The 19,679-nt window shown below is 37.2% G+C and overlaps 1 protein-coding gene across 2 annotated transcripts in view; it reads right to left on the reverse strand.

The window, feature by feature from the left end:
• NBN (nibrin) overlaps window positions 1-19,300 on the reverse strand; it is a 51,364-nt gene extending 32,064 nt beyond the window's left edge. Inside the window, exons 1-7 of one of the 2 annotated variants that reach the window (XM_003821145.7) lie at window positions 19,013-19,300; window positions 17,207-17,340; window positions 15,862-16,010; window positions 15,221-15,380; window positions 12,703-12,806; window positions 5,652-5,769; window positions 4,836-5,029 (exon numbers count right to left, since the gene is read on the reverse strand). In XM_003821145.7, coding sequence (XP_003821193.1) covers window positions 4,836-5,029; window positions 5,652-5,769; window positions 12,703-12,806; window positions 15,221-15,380; window positions 15,862-16,010; window positions 17,207-17,340; window positions 19,013-19,049 — 896 coding nt within the window. In that variant the 5' untranslated portion in view covers window positions 19,050-19,300. The remainder of the gene's footprint in view (window positions 1-4,835; window positions 5,030-5,651; window positions 5,770-12,702; window positions 12,807-15,220; window positions 15,381-15,861; window positions 16,011-17,206; window positions 17,341-19,012) is intronic. The other variant, XM_055116714.2, reaches the window with a different exon arrangement.
• Between the last annotated feature and the right edge of the window lie 379 nt (window positions 19,301-19,679).

Raw genomic sequence — 19,679 nt, forward strand, 5'->3', positions numbered from 1 at the left:
TCACCCAGGCTGGAGAGCAGTGGTGCAACCATGGCTCACTGCAACCTCTGCCTCCCAGGTTCAGGCAATTCCTGCGCCCTGAGCTTCCCAAGTAGCTGGAACCACAGGCGCGCACCAACACACCCAGCTAATTTTTGTATTTTTAGTAGAGATGGGGTTTCACTATGCTGGCCAGGCTGGTCTCGAACTCCTGGCCTCAAGTGATCCACCCTCCTCGGCCTCCCAAAGTGCTGGGATTACAGGCGTGAACCACCTTGCTCGGTCAAGATATTTTGAATGGTTAGTTCGTAAGGTCTTTTTGAAATGCTTAATGTGTCTTTTTGTGTGTATTGAGCTTACTTAAATAGGATTCAGTTATATGTGCAATTAAAGTATCAGACTAAAAAAATAAAATTTAAAAAACCTTTATAATCAAGTGATCACATATACCTACCTATAATTTAGGTAATTCAAAACTGGTATTTTATTTACTAACTTTTGCAACTATAAATTATACTATGTGAATTAGTTATAAAGAATGGTTACATAAAATAGAAACATTTTTAATACATATTTAATAATGCTCTACAGAAATTACATCGCCCTTAATGGAGAAACACTGGAAGCATTTATTTTAAAGTCAACAGTGAGATAAATGTGGCCATTTTCACCACTTCTGTTCAACACTGCTCTGGAGGTCCCAGTTGGTATGGAACAAAGAGACAGAAAAAAGAGGTATCAGAGAAATAACGATTAGAAAGGATAATGGAAACATTCCTTATAGATGATAATGATTTATAGAAAAGACTATAGATAAATTATTAGGAAAAAAGAGGAGTCTGGCAAGATGGCTGGATATAAGATGATTATCTGAATGTCAGCTGAATTTCTTTACAGCAGTAGTGAGCTAGAAAAGGTAATTAAAGTGACAATATCATTCATTTATAATAATATCAGAGAATATGTACTAGCTAGGAATAAATACAGTAAGATATTCAAGATCTCTCTACAGAAAATATAAAATTCTATTAAGAGATTTCAAGCAAACCTAAATAAATGGGGATACCACATTCAAGGATAAAAACAATTAAAATTTACATAAATTGTTAATTCTCAAGTTGCCTTGTAGATTCAATGCACTTCCTAATCAAAATCCAAACAAACTTTAACAAAAGATGATTCTAAATGTAAATGAAAAAATAAAGGGCCAAGAATAGCCAGGATGCTTCCGAAGAAGAGCAAAAAAAGACTTGTTCTACCAGCTAGGAGGACTTCATGGAAGTTATACTAATTAAGACAATGTGGTATTGGTACAAAGAAAGGCAGACTGATGAATGAAAAAGAATAAAGTCAAAAACACAAAAGTGCATGTAACTTTGGTATAAAACAGAATTCCAGATAAGTTAAAAACAAATGTCAAAAACAAAAGATGGTATCAAAATACTAGTAAAAAACATAGGTGAGTATCTTTAAAGCACTGACTAAAACAGAAAAGATTTTTACTATATAGCAGGTCCTCGAATAACATCATTTCATTCAGTGTCATTTCATTATAACATCGGCAAGAAAAAAACTGATTCCTAACCAGGGCCGCTGTCTGTGTGGAATTTGCAGTCTCCCCCAGTGTCCGTGTGGGTTTTCTGTGTGTACTCTGCTTTACTACCACATTCCAAAGATGTGCACATTAGGTGAACTGGTGTGTCCAAATTGTACCAGTCTGAGTGAGTGTGGGTGGGTGTGTCAGTGTGCCCTGCAATGGAATAGTGTCCTATCCAAGGTTGGTTCCCACCTTGCACCCTGAGCTGCTGAATAGGCTCTGGCCACCCACAACTGTAAACTGGATTCTGGATGATAGTTATTTCACACAGGAGAAAACTGGGCTAGGGGTAACCATGTAAGTTATTTTCAAAGATCTGGCTGGTATTTTAGATGACAGATTTTTTCAAACACTTGCTGTCTGAAAAATAACTAAATAATTGGTGAACAAAATAAATGTGTATTACGCATAAATCAATGATGAGCATGTGTCATGGACCAAGGATTATGATTCATCCAATTCTGTGCAAGGCTGGGGAACAGGTCAGGAAAGAAGGAAAAGCAGGAGGAAATAAAGAGAAAATAATTAAATTAATAACAGGAAGAGTTACCAAATTTGAGCTGAGATACTGGAAAAAGGTCTCAGCAAGAACAAAAATCAGGGCTGTATTGTTCCCCTAGACTTCTAATCTTCTCCAAAAGACACTTAATCTTTACCACAGATTTCCTATACTCACTTCTGACATCTAATCAATACAGCCATGGCAATCACCAATCACAATGTTGCCGTGTTGAAGTTCGGTCAATAGCTGGCTTTACTAGCCACTCTGCTTCATATAATTGCTCCTTCATTGGCTTGAACTAAGTTAACAGGTATCATTTTAAGTGACAGTCTTTCTCAAAATATAATACTGCATTCCCTCCAAAAAACATATTGTGGCCAGGTGTGGTGGCTCACACCTATGATGCCAGCACTTTGGGAGGCTGAGGCAGGCAGATCACTTCAGCTCAGGAGTTCAAGACCAGCCTGGGCAACATGGCAAAACCCAGTCTCTACAAGAAGTAAAGAAATTAGCAGCAACGTGGTGGTGTAAGCCTGTAGTCCCAGCTACTTGCGAGGCTGAGGCAGGAGAATTGCTTGAGCCTGGGAAGCGGAGGCTGCAGGGAGCCAAGATCACACCATTGCACTCCAGCCTGGAGTGAAACCATGTCTCAACATCCCCCCACCAAAAACCCAAAAAACCGTACTGTAACAGGGGCCAAGTGTCACCTCATGATCAAGGCACCAGCGTCTGAGCTACCTGGTACTCCAGCTACTTTTTTTTAACCTCAGGGTGTCAATATATGCTGAAAGTAAAGAGCCTGGACTCCAGAATCCAACTGCCTGGGCTCACATCCTGGCCACCCTGCTCACTGCCTCTGCTATATGCAAACCCCCTTCTGCCTCAGTTCCCTCATCTGCACAGTGAGGACCACAACAGTAAATAATATATAGGTTGAGGATTAAATGTTTATGCATACATAAATTCTTAGACCAGGACCTGCTATGTAGGATAATTTTTTTTTTTAATGTATTACTACTGTTGCTCTGCCTGGCACATTCTTTGTCTGGCTCTTTGAAAAACTGGTCATAGGTAAGACATTGCCTAAAAGAGGCCTTCTCTGTTTAGAATAAGCTTCTTCCCCACTGCCGGGTTACTGCTTCCTTTATATACATGTGTAATGATTTGTTTACTTGTCTTTCTCTGTCTCTCCCTCTAGACAGTAAGCTCCAGTGATGGCAGGGACCGTGACTATCTTGTTTTTCATTATATTTCCAATGCCTAAAACACAATGGAACTACAGTAAATTTGTGTTGTAGTAGTAAGATAGTATTTTTGTTACATAGTATATCTTCTTTTTTACAGTAGTTAATACATCTCAATTAAGTAAAATATTTATAGGATAGATGACTAAAATTTTACTTTTTATTTCAGCAAGCCCGTAAGAGAAAAAAAGAAAATCCCCCCATGGTCAGAAGGACTCCTGGGACAGGAAAAATGAATCTTTTGTAGGAAGCTGGCTGTGGACTTTTCAGGCATATAAACACTTTAGTCCTCACCTACTTTTTGCCACATGAAGAGCAATTTAGTCAGAAGACTGCCAAGCCTTATATTTCTACAATACTTACTGGCTTCAACGATGCTAAGATTATTAATGCAAATTAAAGTCTAAGGCAGTTAGCTCTTTTACAGTCTCCCTCCACACTACAAACATCATTTCAACCTATCTGACTTCTTGTCTGCTTTCCCATAATAGCCTATATAAGGATAGAAATGTTTATATGTCTTTCTAATGGGTAATAACCATCAAAGGGCAAATACATTTCAACGCTAGGCAATTGCAGAAAACCTTTTACCTTTGAGTTTTAAGTTTCTCAAATGCACCATATTCTGTAAAAAAACTTAACACTACTTTGTTAATTTACAGAGGTAAATTCTACAAATTCTATTAAAGTAACAAAAAAGCATAAAATATTTTTGAGTAAAACTGTCATGAATAAAGATATTCTATATCTAATATACCAAGTCACAATTAATTTTCAAGTATACTACACTATAAAACCTTTTATTAATTCTTGTATCGGCCGGGCGCAGTAGCTCACGCCTGTAATCCCAGCACTTTGGGAGGCCGAGGTGGGTGGATCATCTTAGGATGGGAGTTTGAGACCAGGCTGGCCAACATGTTGAAACCCCATCTCTACTAAAAATACAAAAATTAGCTGGGTGTGGTGGTGCACACCTGTAGTCCCAGCTACTAGGGTGGCTGAGGCAGAGGATCGTTTGAACCCAGAAGGCAGAGGTTGCAGTGAGCTAAGATTGTGCCACTGCACTCCAGCCTGGACAACAGAGCAAGACCCTGTCTCAAAAAAATAAAAAATAGGCCAGGCACGGTGGCTCATACCTGTAATCCCAGCACTTTGGGAGGCTGAGGCAGGAGGATCACCTGAGGTCAGGAGTTCAAGACCAGCCTGGCCAACATGGCAAAACCCTGTCTCTACTAAAAGTACAAAAATTAGCTGGGTGTGGTGGTGGGTGCCTATAATCCCAGCTACTCAGGAGACTAAGGCAGGAGAATTGCTTGAACCCAGAAGGCAGAAGTTGCAGTGAGCTGAGATCGTGCCACTGCACTCCAGCCTGGGCGACAAGAGCAAGACTCCGTCTCAAAAAAAAAAAAAAATTCTTGTATCTACTTTTACATTGTTAGGTGAAAAGCAACAAAAAGGTTAAACATAAAATCTCCTACTTGCAGTTTTTTACTAATAAAGAATAATTCTATACCTTTGGAGCATATCCATTATTGACTGAATCCATTTCTTCTGACAGTCAGGAATTAAGGTCTGTGAGTTTGTTATTCCTGTATCAACAACACATGTTCCCGGAGCCGAAAAGAAATTATGTTCTTCTTCATTCTCTTCTGTTATCAACCTAGCTTCCCCACCTCCAAAGACAACTGCGGAACTCAATTTCTTATGCTAAAAATGGAAGGAAACATTTTTAAAAGTAAAATGTAATAATTTTTTGAACACATTCTTATAATAATTTGATTTGGGAAACATAGAAGTACAATTCAAGAAGACTTGGTGCTACTTCTTGAGTAGGTCATTTCAGCTTCCACTTTGAGAAAGTCCCTAGTTCAACAAGTCTCTGCAGCCCTGGAACTGTTACACTCTCTGTGGTTCCTCATCACACTTCCTAACAGCACTCTAACTGTGGGCTTATCTGTATTTCTCCACTACAACATAAACTCTTTGAAACCCCATTTTGGCACACAGAACATATTCAACAGATTTAACTTCTTTAGTTAGCTTACTAAATAAAGAGGTTTAGCTTACTAACTAAAGAAGTTAAAACTAAGTTTCCTGTCCTCCTCACTTGCATATTTATGAATAGGCCAATTATCACAGATTTTAAGAAACCCTGTAATCACAGCCATGATCACTGGGCAGGTCTGGTGCCTGGGCTGTTTTTCATTCTACTTCACACTTTTACACAAAATCCCAAAATGAAATACGTTAACAACTACTGATAAGAGTTAATAATGTATCCTAGTTTGTAATGTATTCTTTAGGAAAATTTAGCTTATAACATAATTACCTGTTTGGCATTCAAAAATATAAATGTTTTCCCTTTGAAGATTTGTTTTCTTTCCTGTCGTCCTGACAGATCAACATTTTTACTTCCAATAGACGGTTCATCAAGAGGTGGGTAAAAACTGTAAAAATAATTAAAGTATATTCTAATTATATACTACTATGTTTGCTATTAAATTTGTAAATGGAGTGACTATCTGACACTCAAAAGGAGTAATTTCCATAATACCTTTATAGTATTTTTTTTTAAGTAAGAATTTTATCTGGGACAAAATGACAAAAAGCATCCAATCGTGTTTTCTAGAAATATGGTGGCAGGTGACACAAAGAAGAGCTAGAATTGATCATTAATATCTCAAAATAAATAGTCCAAGGTAGACAATCTTAACAAGATGAACATTAAACACACATGACTCAAACAAGGTGTCTGAATTACAAAAGTTTGAGAGAAACATCATCCATAAAGATCAAATTCTATTAGCATCTTGTGTTTACTTAGGAGCCAATATCTATTAAAACGCTCATGTTTCAATTCTACTAGCACAATCTATTATGAGTGTTTTGTTAGAGATCTCTTTGGAGAAGTTCAGGAAATTTTTAAACTTACATTATTTACTCAGTTTAAATAAAATTTCCAAAAGAAGACTAAAGAATATAATGTTTTAGCTCTTTAATTTAATGCTATAAGAACATCTTAATCATCCATGAAAATGAAGGAAAATAAGAAATGGAGAAGTATCAACAGACAATTCTTAAGCCTCTCATCAGCCTAGAGTTTCAACTTCCTGTATAATCAGATCCTTTGCTACAGCTGTTCATAACTGACTGGCATTTCAACTTGTCTCTCTTCCTTTCAGTAAAAATTACTAACCCATGATGATGATGATAAGGGAACAATGTAGGGAGGGAAAAATTCACAACCTGGACGATCAGTCACAAATCAAGAGTTAACTATCTGCAGAGATCAACATCCAACGTAGTAAAAACACTGCAGTCATTAAGAGTCACTATCCAGCACTTTAGAACTAATTACCCTACATCTTTCCCCTGGACTTCTCCTTGGAAACATATACATTTCATAAAGTAAAGCTAAGTTATGATTGAAGAATTATAATACTTTAAAATTTTTTTGATAACTGATGCATGTATTTTAATTTCAGTACAATAGATGCTGTAAGTCTATTTTAAAGCAATGATTTCTGGAAGCTGCAATCTCAAATGAGTTATCTGCAGGCAAGAGCAGACTCACTTGGCAGGACAGAATGCAGGCCACTGCGTTAGTTATGGTTTTTCTAAACAACCAACTTTAAAATTCTATTTATTTTACTTTTAAAATATACAGAGAACAGTGGAAACTATTTTAACTGTTAACAAAAACTAAATCTACAACAAGAGCACTGGAAAGTTAGTAGACATTCGGACACATAAAAAGGATCAATTTTAATATCTCTTTGAATCCTTTTTATCCTTTATCTCTTAATAAATATTCCCCCATAACTTATACTTCTTTTTTAGTGTAAAAGCCAACTAACACTTTACCTACATACAAATAACTAGTTTACCAATTAGTTCACACAATAATGTAACAACACTAGGACAGATTACAGAGCCAGTTACAGACAAAAACAGTAAGGAAATGTTTAACACATATGACTGTGTGTTATAGTCATACATGACTATAAAACTATGACTGAGTAGATGTGAGATTCTTCCTGCTTTCCCAAAACACTAAAGTTGAATGATTTTTAAATTATCTACAGCTTTATATTATTCACACTGTCATTCTTAATTATGCCATAGATAACAGTTTACAGTAGCCAGGCAGCAGCTAAATGTAGCTTAGTTCAATGAAGTTTGAGCCAGGTTCCTAAACATATGTGTATGGTAGCCTGTTAGGCCTCTCTGATGGTTCTACCAGAGTTCTAACTTTATTAGTGTGATTCTTTAACAGCTGGCTCCTCCACTAAGTGCCATGAGGGCAGAAACTGTAACTTTTTTTGGCTCATCATTATATCCACAAGTCTATCTTGCCTGCTTCACTGCAGGCATTCAATACATATTTACAAATAAACTGACATTACAAAATATAAATAAAAATTCAACTTAATAATTTAAAAGTGAATAAAAAGTATAAACATCCTTCAATTCCCTCAAGTATAGATTTAAGTATTAAAATTCTAGAACTTGAACAATGTATTTTGGTTTTGTTTTGAGAACACTGATAAATTTGAGCCCCAATACTTGGTAAGATCAATCTTGAACAAAAAAATACAAAACTGTATTATCTAGAAGCTAACCAAATGCTGGCTATGACTCCAACATGGGTTATTCTTAGTAATACATACATTTGATATATGATAGACACATTCATACATAGATAATTGATAACACAGTGATTAAAAAACACTATGTTCTAGAATTTCAAATACCTACATAAACCTTTTTCTCTTTACCAGTGTAATGATGAGAACAAGAAAGAAAAGACTAGTGATGAATGTGAAGAGATCATTGAAAATCATTAAGTCTGAAGCATTACATTCTAGAAGTTTTAAAGCATTTCTGACACTCTAGTAATTTAATAAACTAATACAAAAACTGGAAAATAGGAAAGTAACCTGTCAGAGACCTAGGCTAGAGGCATATTGACTGAATATAACGATACTACAAATATAAAGTGATCTCCAATTTCTATCATTAAAAAATTAAAATGTTTTGGGTTCGTTTATACAGAAACTTCAAGAGCTACAAATAATTATGTTTTATTACACAGTAACTGGTACATATTATGAATCACACATTCTATAAAATGATATTAATCTAGAAATTTTGCTTTTTCCCATTCCCATTTTCTATTTAAATTCTTTACATGATCTTCAATAAATTTCATCTAACCTACAGTATATCATTATCACTTCTGTATGAAGATTTTGCAAATACAGAATTTTTCTGAATCCATGTATAATTCTGGCTCTAGAAACTGTATCCCAAGCCACACATACTTATTTATTCAATATCTGGACAGCTGTTTATTTCATTAGTCCTGCAGGCATATGTTCATAATTTCTCGAACCATTTACTGTATGGCTTTTTTTTTTTTTTTTTTTTTGGTGATCTTGAAAAGGCTAGACTACAGTGACATCCACAATTTGCAAATGTGAGGTTCCATATCCTGAAAAAAATTACTAATACTAGTCATATTTCTTACCTTCGATTTAAATTAACTATGTAAGGTGACTTCTATAAGCTTCCTAAACTGTCAAACTTTCATTTACTGAGATTATTTCAGGCCAATGTGTCTGTTGGGTCTGAGATTTGATTATCAGCTGGTATGTTAACCTGTTCCTGTTTCATGGATGCTTGCAGAAGACAAACACTCCTGAGTCACAGCAAAGCAAGCAGCATGAGCCCCAGTATGTTTGCTGCAGGTCTCCTCTCTGACCAAGTCCCATAGGGAAGACGTAGAGGGTACATACAGTGAAAGGTACATACAGTCGTGTGTGTTACAGGAGAGAGGAACGCTGAACTTGGGAAACCACCGGTATTATAACAAGCTTTAAGCAAGCCTACATTTTGTCACAGGAAGGAAACGTTACTTCATCCCTCGAGGTTTCTCACTGCAAACATACCCTTGAGAAATGGTCTGTGTAAAGGAGGGTCAAGGCTTTGCATTCTTGGCCTATTCAGCAAATTGTTTATGAATGCAAGGGACCCATGGAGGAGTCCATCTCTCAAGAGTGTCTCACTAAAACAATACTTGTTGTTTGAAATAATTAATACACCATCCTACAACATGAGAGACTTTGTAAAACTCAAATAAAAGCCAACTCCCCCTCCTTTCTAGGGGATAATCTCCTTACATTTAGACATACAAATCTCCTCTATTAGAGCACAGATTATTGAAATTAAACACTCCTTTTAAATGTATTCTTCTAAAAATGACTTCATCTACTTTACTACTTTGATGACAGGCAAGGAAAATGAGATATTGCAAATCATTTCATGTACATGAAGTTATAACTGTCATATCCTGTTTCTTGGTAACAGTGCAAAGATGTAGACACAGCTGTACTAAATAGGACTGTATATTTTATTGGAAAAAATATTATAGTATGCCTCCTAATTTAAATCCAGGACTAGCAGTCATGCTTTTTTGGAACACTAGAGGTACTTATGTAATCAAAGGCGTCACCACAATTTATTTCATATCCTTTTCGTAACCCATTCCTTCTACTAATGCTTATAAATTGAATCTTTTTTCTGTTAATTGAGTACTCAGACAAATAAGCCTTCAACAAGCACATCAAAATGGATCCAGATAGGTATAGGACTCTATTAAGGCAAATAACTAAATATATTTAAAAATTGTATTATCAATTGCCATCATCAAATATGGGTTAATAGGATAAATAACCTGTCCTAGTTAACACCGAATTAGGAGGGATTCAACAATCTTATGGTAGGGATGTTGTATAGTCGTCATGTACATTGATACAATCAAAAATTGAATCTAGAAAAAAATTACGTTGAACTTGGTCAAAAACAACCTTAGGTTAAACACAACTGACAATGTGAACAAAAAGAGGAATCAACGACTAATTCTAAAAACTCCAAGACCATGAAATATATCTACTAGTAGTGAAAACTTATCAGACTCCTCTATCCTCAAGTATAATCTAGAATTAAGAATAGTTCACTATTTGCAGCTAGAGTCATTATTTACAAGATTTATGTACTTCCTCAGGGAGGTTCCTCAAGAGGCTTCAGGGAAAAATGTGATTCTGTTAAAATACTATGCAAGTTTGTAGTTATGTCGGTGAAGTTTCTTGAGGTGAGACCAGTGCTTTCATCTTCTTTTTTTTTGAGTTGCCCAGGCTGGAGTGCAGAGGTGGGATCTCGGCTCACTGCACCCTCCACTTCCTGGATTCAAGGGATTCTTACGCCTCAGTCTTCCAAGTAGCTGGGATTACAGGCACCTGCCACCACACCCAGCTCATTTTGTATTTTTAGTATGTTGGTCCCACTGGTCTCGAACTCCTGACCCCAAGTGATCTGCCTACCTTGGCATCCCGAAGTGCTGGGATTACAGGCATGAGCCAACCAGGGCTGGCCTGCTTTCATATTTGCAGGAGTTCAGTCAGGGTGGTGGGAAAAAATGTAGAAAGATGCAAACCTTGGAAGGCCAGAAGGTTTTACATCAGTTTCGCAACAGGATTTGGCTGAAAGCAGCCAGATTCTTTTATATGGTGCCTGAAAGCTTAGGTTAGATAACGGGATGTTAAGAAACTGACCTAGATAAGTTACTTAGCTCGGAACCTGGCCTTTAATCATTCGTAGGACTGCTCTCTCCGGGGAGGGGAAACATGTTAATTATCCACAAGTGTGTTGACTCAAAGCCTTTGCCATTATGTCTATACTGAATAAATGACCACAGCAACAGCTAGTCGGGACCGCGGCTGCTAACTCTTTACAGCACCCTCCTCGGTGTCTGTGGGTGGCCCAGCCCCCTAGCTCACTCTTTCACTGGATACCTGTGTTTGAGTGCATTTGTTCATCTGTCGCTGGGTCAGGGTCTGCGGGTCAGACCTGGCACATACTGAGGGGTCTTGGACTCAAAAAATGTTAAGAATCTTCTATTTTAAAATCTGAGTATATTTTTCCAGAGTCCAAATATATCACATTACCTGCCAACTGGAGTATAAATACAAAAAAACTTCCCAGATAAAAATTATAAACAAAGAGAAAAACCTGATTTTTGATTACTTTTAAAAGCAGACAGCTGTTATCCGGTATAAACAGTCCCTAAAAAACTAACATTAAGCCAAATAGCTTATAGCAGCTCAAAACAGATTAAAATTAGTAATAAAATTCCTAACTGGCATAACATTTAAAAATTTTTTTTTAATGTTACTTTAAGTTCTGGGATACATGTGCAGAACATGCAGATTTGTTACATAGGTATACATGTGCCATGGTGGTTTGCTGCACCTATCAACCTGTCATCTAGGTTTTAAGACCCACATGCATTAGGTATTTGTCCTAATGCTCTCCCTCCCCTTGTCCCCCACCCCCAAACAGGCCCCGGTATGTGATGCTCCCCTCCCTGTGGCCATGTGTTCTCATTGTTCAACTCCCACTTATGAGTGAGAACATACGGTGTTTGGTTTTCTGTTCCTGTGTTAGTTTGCTGATAATGATGGTTTCCAGCTTCATCCATGTCCCTGCAAACGACATGAACTCATTCTCTTTTATGGCTGCATAGTATTCCATGGTGTATATGTGCATAGGTATGGACATATACCCAATCTATCATTGATGGGCATTTGGGTTGGTTCCAAGTCTTTGCTGTTGTTAATAGTGCTGCAATAAACATATGTGTGCATGTGTCTTTACAGTGGAATGATTTTTAATCCTTTGGGTATATACCCAGTAATGGGATTGCTGGGTCAATTGGTATTTCTGGTTCTAGATCCTTAAGGAATCACCACACTGTCTTCCACAATGGTTGAACTAATTTACACCCCCACCAACAGTGTAAAAGCCTTATTTCTCCACAGCCTCACCAGCATCTGTTGTTTCCTGACTTTTTAACTCAGCTAGGTAGGTATTACTCTCAATTTTGCAATGAGTAACTGGAGCTCAGAAAAACTAAGCTCCATTCCCAAAGCTATGGTGCTGTTAATATTCTGGACTATGTGGCTCGCAAAGAGGGCTGCTGCACCACACAATTCCAGAGCTAACTGTGGCGTGATGCCTGGAACTGACATATGTGCTCTTCTGACCATGAGGTTACCTCAGTGCCATTTACTGTCTTTCCATTTTTTTCTTTAAATATTAGCACATATTTAACATTTGTTTCAGAGATACAGAATAACCAACAAAGAAATTTGGGGAACTCTTTCTTTACAGACTAACAAAAAACCTTCCATTAATAATACCGAACTATAACACAGCAACTATTACATCCTGAAACAAGCATTAAAGAGGGAATTAACCTAAATAAAAATCAATGCTATCATATAAGTGACATCTTGTTATATTTAAAATACATAATATACCTTTCAATTTGTGGAGGCTGCTTCTTGGACTGAACTGCTTTCAGGAATTCAGTAAAATATTCTGGCTTTACAATTGGACGTCCACAAATGAGTGCACATATTGTCTAAAATGAAGAAAACATGTGAATATATGTATTCACATGCTAGCATTTTTTAAAGAAAAGTTTTAAGTTATAAACTACAAAGAGGCTGTTTACATCCATAAAAAATAATGTTTTCCCTTTCATCTCTCTAAATTTATAAAGAAGCCACAATCTATAAAATAGAAGTCGGTCTTTGGTCACTGCATTATTTTAGAACATAAATCACAGTATAATCACTCAATTATAAGAAGTCACCAATTATAATACTAATTTTTAAAACTGCTTTTTTGGAAGGGGTGGAACAACATAAAATAAAATTCAATTTTAAAATGCATTCCACTTTCGAAGACATTAAAATGTCAAAAATATATTTCAGAATTGAGGAAATGTAACATATCTGCTTCAGGGAAGACAATATTAGGAGATGAACATGAGCTATTTTTAGACTAATTGTCTTTCAAAAAGATTGTAACTATGCAATAAAGCCTTTTTGAGAAAGTAAATAAAGAAATAATTTTTGGTAAAAGCACAAAATAAGTACATATAAAGTGGAAAAAAAGAAACTTAAACTCACATGTGAATTAAGCTATAAGCCTCAAATATGATACATCCAAAAAATATGACAAACATTAGAAAATGCTACAGTGGGCAATGAAAATAAGATTCAGAATAATATAAATATGCTTTTTTATTTTTGAGACAGGGTCTCGCTCTGTTGTCCAGGCTGGACTGCAGTGGCGCGATCCTGGTTCACTGCAGCCTCAACCTCCTGGGCTCAAGCAATCCTCCTGTCTCAGCCTCCTGAGTAGCTGGGACTACAGGCACATGCCACCATACCCAGCTAATTTTTAAAATTTTTTGTAGAGATGGAGTCTCACTATGTTGCCCAGGCTGGTCTCAAATTCCTGGGCTCAAGCAATCCTCCCACCTCAGCATCCCAAAGTGCTGGGATTACAGACGCAAGCCACTGCACCCAGCCATGAATATGCTTTCAATAACACAGGGTATTTTATTGTCTAAATAGGGGCAAGTAGATTTAGATTGTCTCTCAAGAATGGAACCTGAAAGATACCACTTTCCAATGTGAAAGAAATAAACTAGCATGAACCAGTAATGTGCAAATCAACACTGTATTGGGTAAACTCTAATACATGTGACTTGGGAAATTAATTGGTCCATGCCTCAGTTTACACTTCAGAAAATAAAAGTTGAACTGAACGCTTTTTTTGTTGTTGTTGCTCTTGTTGTTTTTTTAAGTAGCTAATAGTAAGAATAAATGGTCTTTAAATTCCTTTTTGGCTCTAACATTCAATGATTTAAAAAATATAAGCTAACTGTACTTTCAGAAAATTTACCAAAAAAAAAATATAACAACAAGGTTTTCTATTTTGGCATATGAATGACCAGGAATTTTTTTTAACAAATTACTCTGTAAACCATGTTGGTGTGTGTAATGGAGCAATTCATAAGGTGGTCATCAGCATCCCACTCGCTGGAAGTGTCCAGGTCTGTCACAGATGTAGTAAAATATCTCTCAAGACAATTTAACTACCTTTGATCATATTTCACACCAACCAAGCTAGTGTATGATTACCTACTCTATTTCTTAAGTAATATCTTAAAGAGGACTGTGCTAGGGCCCACACTTAAATATTCTGGTAAAGGTGCATCCCTACTGAAAACCATAAATGGACACTTTGATTTGTAAATCTACTATTTGTGAGTTTATATGCATATATTAGTACTCTGGAGGCTAATCACACTGCTGAATTTATAAAATCAATTTCATATATGTGCAAAAATAAAAAAACCCTTGATTACAGACAACCCCACCAAAGTACAAGTTGAGTTCCAGCTGAGCGGCAAGCCTTTCTCCACGATAACTCTTTAGCTATAAAACATAATTCTAGTTTAATTATATTAAATACTAAAGGATTTTTAATAAAGCAATCTAAGTATTTGTGGCTTTTTACTATAGATATTAACCTAAAAGGATCCCACAAATCTATAGGTCAACCTGTTTAAAAGGAGATGAATCACCTGGAGACTGGAGAAAGACAACTTGATAGAAGAGACATGAGATGCAAACTTTGAAGACTGGCAGTTAATCTCTAGTTGCGTTGCTTTAAGACTGAAAACACAAACTATGCACTGTCATAACCTTCTCGGTGGAAGGACAACAGAATCGCTTTTTAAAATGCTAAACAAAATCTGAAATATAATTTTAGTTGCTTTTGGCTTGTCTCAGATAATAAACAGGTTATATGAAAAGCCACTCAAGCCTAAATGGTATACAAAGGGATGGAGTGGGTATATATAAATCTACAACTAACAGTTCTGATAGTTTTAAAGTAATTAAAAAAAAATCTGTGTATAGTGGGTAAGCTTAAATTCAAATAATGTATTTTAACATAAGAACAAGACATTCAACCTACTTTAATGGTAACTTTCACTGATACCATGACAAGGTGAGTGCATTCTTCTGTCCAATTGTTTACAGTAAATCCTCCAAGTTGCAATATAGCTTGATTTAAAGCAGTTTTCCCAGAGACATCTAAACAAGAAGAGCATGCAACCAAAGGCTCATACTCTATTCTGTAAATGAGAATAAGTTAAATAAAGTTGTAGTATCAGAGTTGCAGAGATGGCAATTTTTAGTACTTTAAAACTTTAAGCTCACATCATATACTGTTATTGTAACTTTTATTTATTGTTACCCTTTGTAACCTATGAAATTATCAGTTCCTCATCATTAAGCTTTGTAACCTAGAAAATTATCAAATCCTAAGTCTTGAGTCCAAATGAAGAAAAAACAATGACCAAAAGTTAACATTATACCTTCACCAATGAGGAATCGAAGAAATGTAATTTCCCATGAAGTCCCTCAGGGCCCACTCAAACTCTCATCACCGTGATGTACAAAATGCACTCACCACCCATGGCACAGAGTCCAATACTGTGCTAAGCAGGAACTAAATTATACTGTTTTAAATTCATTAATCAGAAATATCATTTTCCTTTAGGATTTGGCTGAAACAAAGCTGTCCATTTTAAAATCAATTTAAAAATGTCTTACCTGAATTTACTTGCAAACACTCCAAAAGTAATACCATCCCCCGACTTCAAAGTTCGGGAAAAGCCATTCTGCATTTTTTCCTCATTAACAAAGGTACCATACTTAGAATTATCTTTTAATGTCAATACAGGGATTTCATCTGTTTGACTCTGAAAAGTTAGCAAATAATTTAAAGTCTTTTACCACTCAGTACATTCACTTCTCAGAGAAAAAGGTTTCATAAGAAAAGACAATAGGCAGGTGGCTAACCTCCCAACACAGCAGACAACAATTACTGCTTTGGTTGCCTTGAGAGGAAGATCACTCAACTAACAATTCATATTTCCCCTTAGGGAAGTTTCTTAACCCAGGAATACCCCTCCTAGAACACACATGTTCTTTATTTGTGTAAGTCAGTGGGGATTCTCCTGACCCCTCACACACATTTGAATTTTTTGCTTTGGTGCAGTGTGTTTCATTTAAAACATGACAATTTCTATTCCTAGATCTTTTTTGTTTGTTTTACAGTATCAAAACCACATTGTAAAAATTAGTCCCATGAGAATACGAGGTTATAGGCTAGTGTTTCTGACTTACAGTAACAATTTTACTTTTTCTGTAGAAATTTCCAAAATGTTTTTCTATACCTAAAAGAACAGAAACAAAACCTAAATAAAACTGAACAAATTCAGATCGCATATGTGCAATCTTTGATTAAAATAATGGCTTATCTTTCTTATTACCACCAGCGTTATCATGAGTACAGATATTCCTATGTATTTTTTTTAGCACTTTTATCACCCAAGGTTATGATCAAAACAAACTGAAAGCCATTTAAAGGAGCGGTGGGGCATAAGTAAGCATTTCCCTAATAAAACAAATCAATTCCCATTGCAAAAACTTGTATTATATGAGAAATGCCCGTTTCCACACAGCTACATAACCTCTTTAAGAGCCAGAGTCATGAAGGTCTGTTCATTGTTCTATTCGCAGGGTTGGCACAGTTACTGACACATAAAAACACATTACTGCTAATGGCAAAAACAGCAATAACTTTTGCACAAAACTAATAGTAAACAATAAATGTTTAGTAAGCAAATAAAAATAACTATGTCCTACTTCCTCTGAGTTTCTAACTAAAACAAAGAGTAAATTACTGAAATAGAAACTTCAAATCTCAAAATGAACAAATACCACTGGTACCACTGCCACAATATAAGTATTTAATTTTGTTAACATTAAAAAAGTCTACACAGCTCTATAAAATGACAAATCCTGTGAACTCTCTCTCACATACACACCAAGAGAATATTTTGTGATTTCCATCCCCTTACTGGAAACTAGTGAAATAAAATTAGTAACATACCAGGTTGGTTACAGAAAAGTTAGCAGTTAACACAGCATGATTTCGGCTGATCGACTGATCATTTTCAATTAGAATGGCACAGTTTTTCCTTCCAACAACGTACTCAACGCCAGTCAAAAGTCTGTATGGTTCTCCTGAGATAAATTTTTTTTTAAAAAAAGATAAGTTGATAGACACATACACATGTACACGAACACACACATACATGTAAGTGTATATGATATAGGTATGACAAATATTAAATAAAACACCTTTATTTTGTTATTCAAATGTTAGTCAATTTTACATATGTCAAACTTGTGTTTTCAGTAAAGCCTCACTGAAGGCTATCAAAGGTTATCTAACTATGGTGTTTCAGGAGTAACAACAACAAAATTTAAAATACAATAAAAAAGGGAAAAAGAAAAAAAGGTTATCTAAATAGATAGAAGGCTACATCATTTTTCTAAAGGGAAAGCAATGCTGAAAGGAGTCAATGTTCCCTCAAATTAACTTAAAAACTTAATGTATTACCTAGCAACAATCACAATATTATGTTTGGAACTTGATAAACAAAAATATCAGGAAACTATAAAAAAGGATACTCAAGCCTGTAATCCCAGCTACTTGGGAGGCTGAAGCAAGAGAACTGCTTGAACCCAGGGGATGGAGGTTGCAGTGAGCCGACACAGTGCCACTGCACTCCAGCCTCGGTGACAGAGTGAGACTCTGTCTCAAAAAAAAAAAAATCAAGAAAAATGTGAATAATATAATAGGAGCTTGCCCTACCAGATGGCAAAATATGCCATAAAACTAAAAGTATGGTACTGGACCATGAGTAAACAACACAGACCAATGCAACAAAGTCCAGACTAAGATGCACGTGTACATTTTTTGAAATTTTGTTTTTATCTTAAAGATAACATCTCCAATCAGTGGGAAAGGGTTATCAGTTTCTTTTAAAATTGCTGTAAATCATAAGTTGGAGTAACAGTATATATATTGGAGACATGCGGAGTTGAGTCTGGGAGCATAATTTCATTACCCGAGTGGCAGGGAGATTAGGGCAGATAAAGAGTAGGGAGTCCAGGAGAGCCAGGTCTCCAGGGACGCCTTGACCTGTGAGTCTTCACAGTATAAAATTTATTTAGTTTGGCGCTCTCCATACTCTCTTACCCTGCCAGTCCATTTAATCTCTACATAGATCTTTGCCAATCATCATGTAAACTTCCCGAGGACAAGACCCTTCACACCCACCACGGGCAACCAATTAACATGCGATCACATTTCACACCGCTGGAAATGAATGGGAAAAAATCGACTTTTCCCGTTGTTCTGATGACATTGTGGAAAAGGAGTCTGAAACAAAACTGAAAGTAAGCCTTTTCGTGGTAGTCATTTCCCCAAACTGTCCAGTAGTTCTTCACAAGTCATGTGTGGCCCCCGTGTGGTCCGCCCTTGCTAACTTTCTGCCGGGGGTTCCCACTAGGCGCCTGCTGCCGCTTACCCGCAGGCCATCCAGCCCGAGCGCTGCAAGGGCGCGGGGGTGAGGCTGGGAGGGAGGGGGAGTCAGGGGAGGGGCGCGGAGGACTGCCGCCAGGGGGCGCCGCAATCACCCCACCGCCCGCGCTGAATGCCAGCTCACAGCCGCCGTGCCGCCCGGGAAGAATACGCGCTTGCCATACAGCGTACTCGCCGCTTCTGCGACCGCTTCCGCAGCGTCCCCGGGCAGGAACGGACGCGACGCAGGAATCATCACCCGCAGGCCCTCCCCCGAGGCAGTCGCTACCGGGAAAATAGGCCCCGAGGCTTCCCTTCTGCCCTTACCTCCTGCCGGGCCCGCGGCGGGCAGCAGTTTCCACATCGGTCCGGCTCCTCGGGGCTGGGGCCGACGTGCAACCGCGTAACCGGGGCTGCTAGACGAGCGCGGATACGGCGCCTGCAGTCGGCATGGGCTCCGGGACGTGCGCGCTCCCGGGAGCCACGCAGGCTGCCTTGGATGAGGCGGGAGTGCGACTTGGGCGCTTGCCCGCCACCTGGTGGTTGGAAAAGGAACAGCACAATCTGTATTGAAATGTGCTGCGTTAAAAGGGTATGTTTCTAAGGTGTCGCTGAATGTAAGGTTACAACCTTTCCTGATTATGAACGAAAAGAATTTTAAAAACTAACTCCAAAGCAACATAAGGAAAATTTTTAATTAAATGCATTAAAATACTGACCAGTTATGTAGTTTCGTGCGTTTGCAATTTCTTAAATTGCAGGTATTCCTTTGGATTCTAGTAATGGTGATAATGATGATGAAGATAAGGATTTCACCTCGAAGTAAACTCATTATTTTTACTCTTTTCTAAGTTCAGATCAACTTGTCTTAACGTCTTTATTTCATAATGCCACACTTTCAGCTTGCTAAATACTGGGCATTCTCCTGTATTTAATACCCTTCCTTTCCACTTCCACCTGTCTCAAGCTGGTTCAAGCTCTCCTCCTAATTCCA

Source organism: Pan paniscus, chromosome 7, assembly GCF_029289425.2.
Source record: "Pan paniscus chromosome 7, NHGRI_mPanPan1-v2.0_pri, whole genome shotgun sequence".
NCBI classification, from domain to species: Eukaryota; Metazoa; Chordata; class Mammalia; order Primates; family Hominidae; genus Pan; species Pan paniscus.